At 34.9% G+C, this 14,711-nt stretch overlaps 1 protein-coding gene across 1 annotated transcript in view; it reads right to left on the bottom strand.

Moving 5' to 3' along the window:
* Window positions 1-1,019: 1,019 nt before the first annotated feature.
* The window catches only part of DHX36 (DEAH-box helicase 36), a 49,170-nt gene continuing 35,478 nt past the window's right edge, over window positions 1,020-14,711 (bottom strand). Inside the window, exons 18-25 of the mRNA XM_027583447.2 lie at window positions 11,801-11,974; window positions 11,555-11,641; window positions 10,487-10,570; window positions 8,045-8,144; window positions 7,859-7,949; window positions 6,137-6,257; window positions 5,149-5,301; window positions 1,020-4,740 (exon numbers count right to left, since the gene is read on the bottom strand). Of these exons, the coding sequence (XP_027439248.2) occupies window positions 4,555-4,740; window positions 5,149-5,301; window positions 6,137-6,257; window positions 7,859-7,949; window positions 8,045-8,144; window positions 10,487-10,570; window positions 11,555-11,641; window positions 11,801-11,974 (996 nt within the window). The 3' untranslated portion in view covers window positions 1,020-4,554. The remainder of the gene's footprint in view (window positions 4,741-5,148; window positions 5,302-6,136; window positions 6,258-7,858; window positions 7,950-8,044; window positions 8,145-10,486; window positions 10,571-11,554; window positions 11,642-11,800; window positions 11,975-14,711) is intronic.

Here is a 14,711-nt window from a genome sequence, read left to right on the forward strand (position 1 = left end):
AAGCCTGCTTCTCCCTCTCCCACTCCCCCTGCTTGTGTTCCCTCTCTCACTGTGTCTCTGTTAAATAAAACCTTAAAAAAAAAAAAATGGGTTCGGGCGCCTGGGTGGCTCAGTTGGTTGGGCGGCTGCCTTTGGCTCAGGTCATGATCATGGAGTCCCAGGCTCGAGTCCCACATCGGACTCCCTGCTCAGCGGGGAGTCTGCTTCTCCCTCTGACCCTCCCCCCTCTCATGCGCACGCTCTCTCTAATAATCTTTAAAAATAAATAAATAAAATGGGTTCTTTGGAAAGATGAATACAACTGATAACACCTTTTAGCAAGACTAAATAAAAAGAGAAGACTAATTACCAGTGTCAAGAATGAAAGAGGGGCTATCATTAGATTCCTTAGACATTAAAAGGATAAGGGGATATTTAAAAAACTTGGGACTCCTAAATTCAACAACTTAGATAAAATGGGCCAACTCATGGAAATCCACAAAGTGTCAAAGCTCTTAGTCCCATAACTACTAAATAGATTGAATTTGTCTAAAATCTTCTGAAAAAAAAAAAATGTCCAGGTGCAAATGGTTTCACAAGAATATTCTTCCAAACATTTTAAGGAATTTACATCCATTCTATACAACCTCGTCCAGAAACTTGAAGAGGCATACTTCCCATTTTATGAGGCCAGCATTACCCCACAAAAAGGAAACTATAGTATTCCTGACTAATCATTATAGAAATAAATACAAATTAAAACCACAATGTCTATGACTCCACCCACTGAAGGCTAATATTAAACAAAACCACACCAAATAACTAAAAATACAAAGTCCTGGCAAAGATTTGAAACACTTGGAACCCCTCCTGGCGGGAAATGTTGCTGGCAGGAATGTAAAATAGTACACCCACTTTGAAAATCAGTTTGGCAGTTTCTTATAAAGTTAAACACACTCACCATATGATACAATGATCTTAATCACAGGTATCTTCCCAAAAGAAATGAAAACCATTATCTACACAGCCTCGTATACACGTTCATAGCAGCTTTATTTATAATAAAAAAACTGAAAATAACTCAAAGGTCCATCAATTAGTCAATGAATAAACAAACTGGTATAACCATACAAGGCAATACAACTAAACGATAAAAAAAGCAACTAACTACCGACATATGTAAGAACATGAATATCTCTGAAGCATTATGTTAAGGAAAAGAAACTGGAGACAAAAAACTAAATATGATTCTCCATTTATTGGAAATTCTAGAAAAGGCAAAACTAGTGACAAAAATCAGATCTATGGTTGCCAATGGGTAGAAGTAGAAGCAGGGGACTGGCTGCAAAGGGGTACAAGGGAAACTTATGTGATGGGAATGTTCTAGATCAAGATTGTGGTGGTAGCAATTACATGACTATACATTTGACAAAATTCGCTGAATTATACACTTAAATTGGCAAATTTTATTACATATAAAAAATAACCTCAAAGCTTAAAAAAAAACACGGAAATACATCAAACATGCTTTTCTTTGTTCAATTCCCGAATATTGTACAATGAGGGTATATTGTTTTAAAATCAGAATAAAAATGTCATTTAAACAATCAGCATATTATATGATTATACCACATGATCTTGACAATTACTTGAAAATAAATATACACAAACTCAGCTAAGAGTGGAAGGAAATTTACGATTTACTTTGGGTGAGGGGGTACTAAAATTCCTTCTAAAGCTTTTTAATAATCTCTACCTTTCAGGGTGGACTTTGTTTTAAAACTACAGTAAGAACAGAAAATTACTTGTCATAATAGGTATAAATGTATCTAGAGCTTTTGCCCAAGTTAATGAATTAGGAAGCACTACATGTACTCACTTTTCAATGGCACTTTTTTAAAGATTATTCAGTGGTTTCTGTTTTTCCCCCTCTTAGTTTCTGTTTCAGGGTTGTTTAAGAGTTAAGTCTAGGTATCACTAAGAATGGTGAGGCAAACAGATTCTTTTTTTAAAAATGTCTTATTCCTTAAAACTGCTAAATAACAAACAGTTCTTAGATCTGGAATAAATCTTCCACTCAGTATATACACTATTTTGTAAACAAAAGAAAAAACACAAATAGCACCTTCAATCAAGATTTCCATCCTGATCAGCTGTACAGAAGATAGAAACTGGGGTGACAGTGACTGCTTTAATCTCTTTCAATAGCTCATCCATTTAAACAATTCTTCAGGAACATTTTCCTCATTCTCATGGAGATTAAATATTGGTTTGGGAACATGGAACCAATTAACTAATAATCCCCTCTCCCTTTTTTTAACAGATTCTTTAAATGCTACCTTCCAAGACCAGTTTGGCCTGCTGTGAATTTAAACTGGAGAGTAAAGGCAAGAAAACACGTACACAAACATAAACACACTTATAGAGCAAACAGAACGTTAGGGTCACCTTGAGTTTAGGGACAAAACCACAATATTGTGATGACTCAATACAAGAATTCAGTAAGAGATCACTTCTGGGAGACTAGCCAAGAGAATGGAGTTAGGACACACAGTACATTCAAAACCTTTAGAAGGCAAGGATAGGCTGACATACATTCCCAGAAATGGGAGAACCTGAACCAGTGATGTTACACAGATCATCAGAGCATTAGCAATAAATCCCAGTCATTGTTTGATACTCTTCCTTCAGTTTCTCTGCATTTATTGGAAGGCACAAGAAAATGTTTATTTTTAAGGATGCAGCAGATGTTCTTCCTACATTTCTTTTTGCAGTATGTTCAGGACTACTACTCTTACACCTTTTGTCAGACATGTGGGTCAGACTGTTAGATCACAAAAGAAATGGTAGAGGGGCCCCTGGGTAGCTCAGTCAGTTAAGCGTCTGCCTTTGGCTTGGGTCATGATCCCAGGGTCCTGGGATGGAGCCCCGCAACAGGCTCCCCGCTCAGTGGGAAGCCTGCTTCTCCTTCTCCCTTGCCCCCCCTGCCACCCCACTTGTGATCTCTGTCAAATAAATAAATAAAATCTTAAAAAAAAAAAAAATGGTAGAAACAGGACTTAGCAAACACTCACTGATGCAGACTATGTGTTTCAGTTGTTTAACTTCTGCCAAGTTAAACAAAATACACTACCCTAAAGTGGCTAACTCAATAAAGGAGGGTTTATTTGACCAAAATAAGTGCATGTGCAAGGCAGGTCTAGAACTGGATAATTCAGCAGCTCACTAGCATTATCACGAACTCTGGTGATTTACATTTTTCCACTTAGCCAACGTCATTATCCCCTGCAATCCTAAAATGGCTACAGCAGTGCCAGATTCCGACAAGACAATGTTCAAAGGAGAAAACTTCCTCCTCCAAGACTACCAGTGAAGAAAATCTTTCTCAGATGTCCCCTTGCAGATCTCTTGTCAGTTGCAATTGACAACACAGGTTTACATTCTGACGGCTCATCAGTTGTAAGGAGTTAAGACCATACATAATTGGCTTAGAACAATCTGATTCACCCTTGGGCAAGAGTCCAATATCCCTGGGCACCAGGCTACACAGAGGGGGAACACTTGAACAATCAAGCAAATGGGGAGGGACAAATGGCTGTTGGGATAGCAATCAATGGTATTTGTTAGTCCAATAAGGCTGAAAACACTAGCCTATCACTCACTAGCCCTAAAATCACACTAGCTTCCGTTGTCTGAGAGGGTAAAATGGGACTCAGAGCATGGAAATGAGTGTAATATAATGGACTGTTATAAAAAAAAATAAAATTCAGGGACAAATAAAAACTAAGATTTAGTGAGTACATTCTATGTACCAGACACTAGTGTATGCACTTTACATATATCAACATTTTTAATCCTCACAACTGTTACCTGTATTTTACTGATAAATAAAAAACAGAGAAGCCATGTACCTTGCCCAAGGGAGCTGGTTAAGTCACAGCTGAAGTTTGAACTTAGGTGGTCAAGTCTAGACTCACTTTCTCAATTGCTGTATTACGCTAATGTAAAAGGGGTAAAATATATCTAAAAAGGTTAAAAAAAAATCAAGCCAAAGGATAGAGATGTAGAAACCAAGCCAAAAAGTTAGCTGAGATTTATACACTGTACATTTTATTAAACACTGGGCTTTATTACAAATTAATTTACTTCTGAGGGAAGTTTCATTTAAAAATGTGGTTGTGTTCAAATTCTTAACTTGACACTGCTTTTTGCCTAACCATTCCCCCTTTACTGGTTTCCATACTCAGTCACTATGGGCAGAAAGATTAACTTCTCATAACAGAACAAAGGAATTTCTCAAGTGGTACAACACTCAATATATATAAGAGCAGTCCTCCCAAAGTGTGGACATGACCACAACAGAAAATATGATCAGAGAACATATTGCTTTTTATGGTATATTTATAATAGCTATAGATAACATTGTTAAATCATGCACACTACGTCTTTACTACCGACTAAAGGTTTCTACCTTACATACGGTAATTATTCATGTCCCATGGTTTGGCATCTAGCCCAAAATTAAACTATGATGGAAAATGGCTGTCAAATTTTCAGACCATCACAGAAAAGCTGTCAGCTGTAATATCCATCCTGGAATCGTGGTGGAAAGTTCCTGGGACTTGCTTTTTCCTGTGTTTTGATCAAGTCTATAATAGCTGACAGTACAGCACAGTCTCTGGATTTAGTGTCTTTCCAATCTACAGGATGGGGACTTTCGATCTTCTCTTGCAGAAGGATATCTAGCTCCTTTCTTAATTCCTAAGGTTGGAAAAATCACTTATGTTAAACAAAGGCAGATATACTATTAAGCAATGTAATACATAAAAGTGACTTTAGCTGTTACAAAAAAATTTCGTAAGCTATTATACAAAAGACTGAAATATTTAGTGAGCAACTAACTAAGTATGGTTATGAGTAGCCAACTAAAGTGTAGTAAAGTTAAAAAAAATTCAAACTTCAATCACACCGAACCATTTAGAATGGCTGACCTATAAACACCTCAAAAAACAATTTAGAAAAGCTATGCATAAATTTCTCAACACTGTTTGCTCTGCTGAAATAGAGCAAGAAATGTTTAACACAACAGACATAACACTTGGTGCAAAACCATGAGACCACATGCTAACTTGCATGTAGATTCAAAGACAATCATGTAAAGTCAGTCACCTTAACAAGATAGGCAATTCTTGCTGGAGACTGAAAGACAATCCATTCATCTACAGCAATAGTCTCCTGATCGTTATCCTTCTGGATGGAAATATCACCTCCAAAGAATAAGAGACAGTATGGAGAAACTTCTGTGCAGTCATATAGGTATATCTGTAATGAGAATTAAAGGATATTAATACATTCACAAGTCTGCAAGGATTACTGCCACATTAATTCACTACCACCAGTATTGATCTATTAATTCTTTCCTTCTAAATTCGGTATTATCCTGCCAGTATAACTACCGAGACTAATTTTGAAGACATACCACTTATTTTTTAAAAAGATTTTATTTATTTGAGAGAGAGAGGGAGAAGCAGGCTCCCCTCTGAGCAGGGAGCCCGACACGGGACTCGATCCCAGGACCCTGTGATCATGAGCTAAGCCAAAGGCATATGCTTAACCGAATGAGCTGCCCAAGCGCCCCAAAGATATACCATTTTAAACTGGCCAGTCTTCATTAATTCAGAGAACACAAGAGTTTTTATATTCTTGTTTCAACTCAAACAATAGCACTATACTTTAAACAAAATATTTTCTGAGTAACAAAAAGAAAGCACTAATGTATCTGAAATTATTTATCTATACATGAACAGAACCTCACTCAGTGTTCTGACCAGTACTTATAAGGCATATTGACATGTCCACAAAATTCTCTGTATGGTGTCAACTCCTATATACCCTAAAATGCCAGTATTTCTTGAAAGCAGGCTCTGAAGGAAAACTATGCAAATCAAATAACTGTCCCAACTAAAATACAAAGTCCATCATGACAGACATGCTACACATTAAAAGTATAGATCTGCTTAAAGACCTTACAATTCATGTCAGGAAAAAAAAAAAAAATCTCAGAATAAATTTTATTTTTAATTGTGAAGAGTACACAATAGTAAAAATACAGCAAGACTGATGTTCAGATCCATACTTATTTTAAATATTCACTTACACTACTTGTTCTCATCTTCAGATGATAGATAAGCCAGTTGTAATGAAATTCTGTTTGCTCCACATTAACAGATTTAGGATGAATAGCAACTAGTCCATCAGTTTTTGTGTAAACTTTGACCCTTTAAAAAAGTAAAATGCAGTTTGTTAAAAAAAAAAAAATCTGGGAGATTCCCAACCAATCCCAGAATCTAAAAAAAAAATTCCACAGATGAGGCCAGTTTATTTTTGTAATACAAATTTACAAATCTGTATTTGAGAATAAAACAATTTACCTCAATTTCTAGGAGTCTTTAATTAATATAATTGAGCAGGGAGATGTTTGATAGTTTATTTTTTTAAAGATTTTATTTATTTATTTGATAGAGAGAGACACAGCGAGCAAGAGAGAACACAAGCAGGGGGAGTGGGAGAGGGAGAAGCAGGCTCTCCGCTGAGCAGGGAGCCTGATGCGGGGCTCGATCCCAGGACCCTGGGATCATGACCCGAGCCGAAGGCAGACGCTTAACGACTGAGCCACCCAGGCACCCCGATAGTTTATCTTTAAATAGTCAATGGTAACTACCTGTATTAAATGACAGCATAAAAGCTAGTAACCCATTAATCCTTCAGGCTTGTTTTTAAGAGCATCTTTTCTGTAGTTCTAGGAATTCATAAATGCTTCTAACCAAAATCATGAATCACAGTCATGAGTCATTATTCAGAACAAAATCAGGTTTAATAGCATCTCTGGCCTGTATCTTCTAGATGCTAATAGTACTGCCCCAGCTGTAACCACCAGAAATGTCTCCAGAAACAGTCAAATAAAATGTCCCTTAGCAGGTGAAGTCATCCCGAAATGACGTCCTAAAACAATGTCTGCACTTGGTCTACTTGAGATCTAGTACTTTGTCATGTTTATAATCATAGGGTATCCAAACTTTCTCATTTAATGTCAGTTAGAATTATTTTGTTACTACACAGTAACTGTTTTATAAGCCTATGAGCTTAAATGCCATTATAATATATTATCAAATAATCTCCCCACTGCTATTGGACATCTGTGTTCTTTACAATATAGCTTTTTTAAAAAAGTAGAGAATTACTTCCTTAGGACACAGTGCTCAAATTAATATATTCACTTATGAATCCACTGAGCCACTATTTTAATGTCTTGATAACTGATTCTAATCTAGGGTGCCTTCTAAAAGGATGGTACCAAACTGAGGGTTCTAGAGGGGAGGGGGTGGGGGGATGGATATTAAAGTGGGCAGGTGATGGGTATTAAAGAGGGCACGAACTGAATGGAGCACTGGGTGTTATATGCAAACAACGAATCATGGAACACATCAAAAACTAATGATGTAATGTATGGTGATTAACAAAAAAAAATAAAAAAAGGATGGTACCAATTCACATACTACCAGTCATTTGAGACTTCACCATTTTCATCAGAGGTAAATTACAAAATTATGTGTCTTAGAAGAAGAAAAGAAATCCTAAAAAAATCTTCTCTAAGTAATGTCCATCCACTGATTTTTAATAGTTGGCTTACTTTCCTAATATTTACCTAGTATTATATTTTGCTAACATTTTTTGTGAATAATAGCTGATGCCAGATAATGTGCTGTGAAGGAAAGTGATGCCCGTGTTCAACAGTTTGCCTTCTCTTAAGTGATCAAAAGAAGAATATGAAAAGCTTAAGGCGAGAATCAAGTAATTCATAATAATCTTCAATGCTTACATTTTTCTTTTTTTACCCAAATTTAGTCGGATTTTAGCAACTTTGGGATATAAACCAGCACAGATAACGGCTTTAATTATCTTCTCATTATCTGTTGAGGGTAGGAAGATAGAGGAAAAAAAAGTAAAATTACAGATATAACAAACAATGGCAGCAAGCTAATTTTTATACTATTTTCTGCTTTACCTGAATTTATATTAGATTTTGGATCTTTAGGATTTCTACTGCTTACAAATCCAGCTCCAAGAAGATGCTCAGCAAATTGTCCTTTCATGTTATGCAGCATCTAGGGAGCAATGGTAACAAACAGAACTAGAATACCTTTCACAAAGATTTATAGGGGCTATAAAGCATATACTCATCAATAGCTTTAAGTTTTCCTTGCTTTATAAAACACTGGCAAAAATGTGATGTTTTTAGAGCAGGGGTTGCCAAAACCTGTTTTTGTCAATGAAGTTTTATTGGAACAAAGTCACACTCAGTCATCTATTATCTACGGTTACTTTTATACTATAAAGGCAGAAGTGAGAGACCATATGGCCTATAAGCCTAAAATATTTACTGTCTGGTATTTTTACAGAAAAGGTTTGCCTGCTATACGGAATAACCACTGATGTTTTACGTACTGCTACATTTTGCAAAAAAGATTCACTAATATAATTTTAAGTTATTCTCCACCCCATATTTTGAAAAAAAAATTCAGAAAAGCATAAATAAAATAACCAATATCCATATTTCTACTGCTGAGAATTAACTGCTGTTACATACTGGCACAAAGGCTTAAGGTCTGTTTTTTTATTTTGTTTTGAAGAAGAATCATAATTTGAATACAAATGATGCATGGCTCATTATAAAGAACACAAGTAATACAGAAAAGTACAAATGAAGAAACTTCTCTAAAGTCAGTACTGTCAGAAGTAACCATTAACTAAGTAAATAATACTGAAGACACTTATGCATACTGACAGAAGAAATGGACAGAAATGCTATCCTAACAATGGAATAACAGTATAAAAGCTGTTTTAACAGAAGTATTAAAATTAATTTTAGTTCAATTTTTGGAGCTGCTGGGTAATTTTAGTTCAATTTAAAAAAGAAAGTTAAATAGGAATATAAGTTAAATTGATGAATCCTAAATTTTCACAATCACGAGATAATACAAGATCCTTGTAAATTTAAAATAAGAGATTATGAAACATAAAGTTGGTCTTATTTAATTGTACGTCCCTTTTATGAATTGTCTTAACCTTCCTACTTAATTTCTTTTACACTGACTCTCTAGACCACCTCCTGTTTTTTATTTTCATTACTTTATACTGTTCAAGACCATAACCTTTATATTCTGTGTCTATAATTCCAATACTGTTTTGTATTCATTCTATATTTAAATATCAACACACATCACTCACTGATTTAGCATGTACTCTCCATTCCTGAAATTCTTTTTGATTTATCTCTTAATAGGCAGCATTTCACTGTCAGTGAGTTTTCCAAGAACAGTTCATGGGTGTAGTATTTCAAGCGCTTTCTTGAATGCCTGGCCTGTCTTTATAGTTGAATTAATATGCTGACTGGATATAATCTCTTGGATTCAGCCATCTTTTCATACTTGTAGTTCATTTTATTTTTTCTATTTCAGGAAAATGTTCTTACACATATCTCTGAATAGATTACACTTGAATTTCCTATGGAGAGACATCTATTGTCTCTGATGGATCAGTCCTGTCTTCCTGTCTAACAAGCTTTTTACTTACTGCTTTAAATTTTTTTCTTTTGCAGCTGAACCTACAAACTGTGATTATCTAGAGCCTTTCTTCTATGCAATACTTTAAAGGGACTTTCACTTTACTCCTTGTGATTCTTTTGGTCATCATGTCTTCTTAGGTCACCAGTCTTGTCATCCATTCTATTGGTTTATTTTCTTATCTTTGTTTTACTGAATTCAGATTCTTCTTAAACTGTTCCTTACTATGAAGGAGTTGTAAGGTATTTTCTTGTGAAGTATGTTGTGTTCCTTTCTTTTTTCCCTTTGATTGTAACTAACTTTCAGAATTTTCTAACTCTTTATTTTGTTAATGTTTGAGCAGTTTTGATTAGATTTGCTAGACACTCTAGATTCTTGATTCTTTTACCCCCTTGTAGATCTGTTAAATGTCCAGTACCAGGGCTCATGCCACAGAGCTGGAATGTACATGAATAAGGCAAAGTGAGGAATCATATTCTTACACTTTTCCAATTCAGTGTAGTCTTAAGTCTGATGTGTATCTGTCCTATTTATTATCTTCTGTTTCACAAATGCCTCCTAGCCAGTGTTTTCTCATGACACAAAACAGTTAAAGATAACCTACCCAAAAGTTAAGGTACAGATATTTAATATGTTAAAATGTAAGATACTATTTGGTATTTTAAAATAGATCCTAGAAATATTAATGAAAATTTTCAGGCTGAGTCATCAAAACAGCAACTAGAGGGTAGGGGCAATTATACAAAATGATTACTTTGTACTATCATTTAACTTCATATGGCAAACTCACACAATTAACATTTTGCTACAGATCGAACTACACAAAATGGGTACACATATAACGCTAACATATTTGGGAATCACTTCAAAACATTCACCATTACCTGCAATGTGTTTGAAGACAAAAAATATTCCCAGCAATAGTCTTTTTCATATCTGAAACCACGTCGCCTAGCTTCTTCCCAGCCCTATGGGGCAAAGAAATAAAGAAAACTATTTGTATTGTTCCTCAAAGCAAAGATGCTTACTGGTTTGTCTTTATTTTGGTAGTAATTTAATCTTTTGGTATTTCATTTTCTTTGTAAAAAAAATTCAATGAATTTTGAAATTTATAAACTAAACAAAAACAAAACCCCAACTCCCCATGATTCTAGTTGTGAAGTGATAGTTATCAGTGAATTTCCAGACCCTTCTTCATATAAATAAGTTCTATAGTAATATACTGTGTATTTTATACAAAATGTCAACATATTTGGTATATAAAACAAAAAGAACACTCTGTCGGACAAATTCCAATGCTATTGTATATTTTTAACTTAATAAATATATATATTTTTTTAAATAGAGAAGGGAAGATGGGAAAAAGGAAAGTTATTACTAGATGAACTCAAAGTAAAAAAATACTAACTTTTGCACAATAGGTAGTACAAAACTGGATCTAGAACTATAGTAAAAAGATGCTATCTCTAAAAACCAAATTACATCTAAATTTTGCAAAGATGGGTGATAAACATTTTCCTCAAATAAGCATGACTTTTGGAAGGAGAAACGATCTCTCTAAATAATGTATATGATTATGATACTCTATCAAAATGTTAGCGTTTATATAGTTTATAACTACAGTTATAGTTTATTAAATAGAATGAGACCATCTTTCATGAAAGTCAATAACACAAAGATACAAATGAATAATATCAGATTCCTGAGATCAACTGTTCACTTGTTCTGTTATCAAAACAGACTTTTTTTCCCAAAAGGGTAAATGTTCATGAACTACCAGAAACTGAAAAATCATGTACAATTTTTTTGAATGTTCACCTAATTTTAAATACTTAGTAATTTAATCCTGATACTTATAATAAAACAGATTTTAAAAAGTGAGTATGTTCCTCTTCTATTATCAGCTTTTTAACCGAATGAACTATCACAATCTAGGACAAGTCATTTTTTACCTCAAATGCATTTACAACTGTCAGGTGATCACTTTTAGTGTCTTTTGCCAATTCTTTTCTTCTTGCATCTGCAATCTTTTCTTTGCCCTTCAGAAAGGAGGGGGAAAAAATAGATGAAGGCAACTGAAATTGCCTTGATGGTAAACACAGAAAGGCATGCTAATAAAAAGCTAATGAAAAATGATCTAAGCAACAACTATTCTGTGTATATAAAAATGCCTGGCCTTTTATTTGTAACTTTCTTACCAGTGGAATGACAAAGGGATCTTTGAAGCTGAGACTAGCAGCAATGGTGAGTACTGGATCTAAACAACAGAACAGAGCTCCGAAAAGAATCATTTTCCCAATGTGTGGCTCAACTGGTAATCGTGCTAAATGGACTCCAAGGGGTGTCAATTCTTCTTGTTTATCCAAAGCATTCTGTAAAGCAAAGATTTATGTTTAAATAGACATCGTAAAGCATCACATTCAAAGCTATTTCAGTTTCCTTTAAAATAAATAAATAGAATCCTCACTCTCTTAGGCCCAAATGCCCTAATATTGTTCAATATTGTTTTATTCATCAAAACATAAGTTCTGAGGTCAGCAAAGGTTAGAAACTCAGATAAAAAAAAATCCACAACCCACTTTACTCCAAATGTTAGGAGAGAAATAAGAGAAATACCACATTAGCAAACCTTTAATCAAATAAAGAAAATCACCCACTAGACTTGTGGGAAAAAATAAAAAAAGACAAGTATTATATATTTGGAATATATAACGCAGAGCCTTGATTCTAGTAGTTTAAGAGACATCAAACAGGTAGGCAAGAAATAATGGGCATATCTAGAACACTGAAAAATGGGGGTAGACTACTGCTCTGATTACCTAGGTAATTTGGTCCCATCATCCTACTGAGCATAACTAGAAAAGCTGCTTGAATACACTGAAGAGTTAAAAAAAGGAGTACAAGAATTATAAATCTAGAATTTGGGGGGAAAAAGAAGTCCAGGGAAGTGAGCCCAGCATTGGGGCTTCTTTTCCTGGCAGAAGCAACAGAAATCCTCTCTGGAGAAAGTTATCACCATCCCAGGCTTCAAATTTGTATCTACAATCAATTCTGTAAATACAATATCCAGTATACAATTAAAATAAGTATACAAGATATCAACAAAAAATAAAAAAATAAGAACTAGGTATCCCATTAGACACAGACTTCTACTAAACATTTATGGCAGAAATAACCTTAATCTTACAAAATCTCTTTCAGAGAATAGAAAAACGAAAAATATATAATGCTCCCAACTTGTTTTTTTGTACCTGGCATCATCTTGGTACAAAATGTGACAGGGACATTTGGAGAAAGGAACACTACTGAATAATCTTATGCATGAGAAACCAAAGCAAAATAATGGCAAACTGAATCCCAGCAAGTCAGATTTGTTTGAGGAATGAAAGTTGGTTTAACATTTGAAAAATTAATGTAACCCAATACATTACAAATTAAGCAAGAAAAAAAATCATATCATAATCTTATCAGAGGCAGAAAAGGGATTTGACAAAATCAACTATCCATGCATGATAAAAATTAAGAAAAGAAACTTCCTTATTTTGATAGTTTCCACAAAAAAAATCTTCAATAAACATGCTCAACAAACTGTTGACAGCTTTCCCTTTAAGAACAGGAACACTGGGCGCCTGGGTGGCTCAGTTGGTTAAGCGACTGCCTTCGGCTCAGGTCATGATCCTGGAGTCCCGGGATCGAGTCCCACATCAGGCTCCCTGCTCAGCAGGGAGTCTGCTTCTCCCTGAGACCCTCTTCCCTCTCGTGCTCTCTATCTCTCATTCTCTCTCTCTCAAATAAATAAATAAAATCTTAAAAAAAAAAAATAAGAACAGGAACATAAGAATGTACACTATCATCCTACTTCTGCTCAACATTGTACTAAGGGTCCTAGATAATTGCAAAAGGATATATAAAACTGTATTTATGGGGCGCCTGGGTGGCTCAGTCGGTTAAGCATCCAACTGTTGATCTCAGCTCAGGTCTTAATCTCAGGCTCATGAGTTTGATCCCTGCATTGGGCTCCACCTTGGGAATGGAGCATACTTAAAAACAAACTACTTACAGACATAACTGTGTATGCAGAAAAAAAATCTACATATAATTATCAGAATAAGTGGGTTTTAGTGACTGAATACAAGATCAACATTCAAAAACAAATTTCAGGGGCGCCTGGGTGGCTCAGTTGGTTAAGTGCCCAATTCTTGATTTCAGCCTAGGTCATGATCTCAGTCAGGGTTGTGAGATCAAGCCCCACGTTGGGCTCTGCTTGAGATTCTCTCTCCCTCTCCTTCTGCCCTTCCCTCTACGTGTGCATGTGCACACTCTTGCTCTCAAATAAATAAATTTAAAAACAAAACAAAAACCAGTTTCATTTCTGTGTATCAGTCATAAGAAAATGAAAAATCTGTTATGGTAGAATCCAAAAATACCACTGAGAAATGAATCTTTAAAAACCTCTCATAAAACCCTTACACAGAAATACCAAAATACCCAGAGAGATTAAATACCTTAACAAATGGGATAAATCGTGTTTCTGTTTGGTAAGACTCAATACTTTTAATTAAGGCAGCATGGAATTGGTTCAACAAAGACATACAAGAGCACTAAAGCAGAACAGAGTCTACAAATCCAGACACTAGATCTAGGACAAAAGCTGTAGAACAAAGAGGAAAGGATGAACTTTTCCATAAATAGCATTTAGTCAAGTGATCTATGTATGTAAAAATTTGGAGTCCTACCTGACCAAACACACACATACAAATCAATTGCTGATGGATTAAATATCTAAATGTGAAAGACTAAACAATAAAGTTAAATATATCTTCATGACTCTGGGGTAAGGATTTACTAACATAAGAAAATATATGTGACTACATTAAAATTAGAAATTTATCAAAGCACTTTTAAAAAGTAAAAATACAGACACATGCAATACACAGCTGTCAAAGGCTCAGATCAAGAGTACACAAGAAGCATAAAATGAACTCCTTACAACCTAACAGAAAAACAGGCATCAATAGTTTATAAAAGAGGCTATCCAAATGGGCAATAAACCTATGAAAAGCTGTTGGCAAATTCATTATGATAATGCAAATTAGAACTACCACAAAT

Source organism: Zalophus californianus, chromosome 1 (assembly GCF_009762305.2).
Source record: "Zalophus californianus isolate mZalCal1 chromosome 1, mZalCal1.pri.v2, whole genome shotgun sequence".
In the NCBI taxonomy this organism is placed as follows: Eukaryota; Metazoa; Chordata; class Mammalia; order Carnivora; family Otariidae; genus Zalophus; species Zalophus californianus.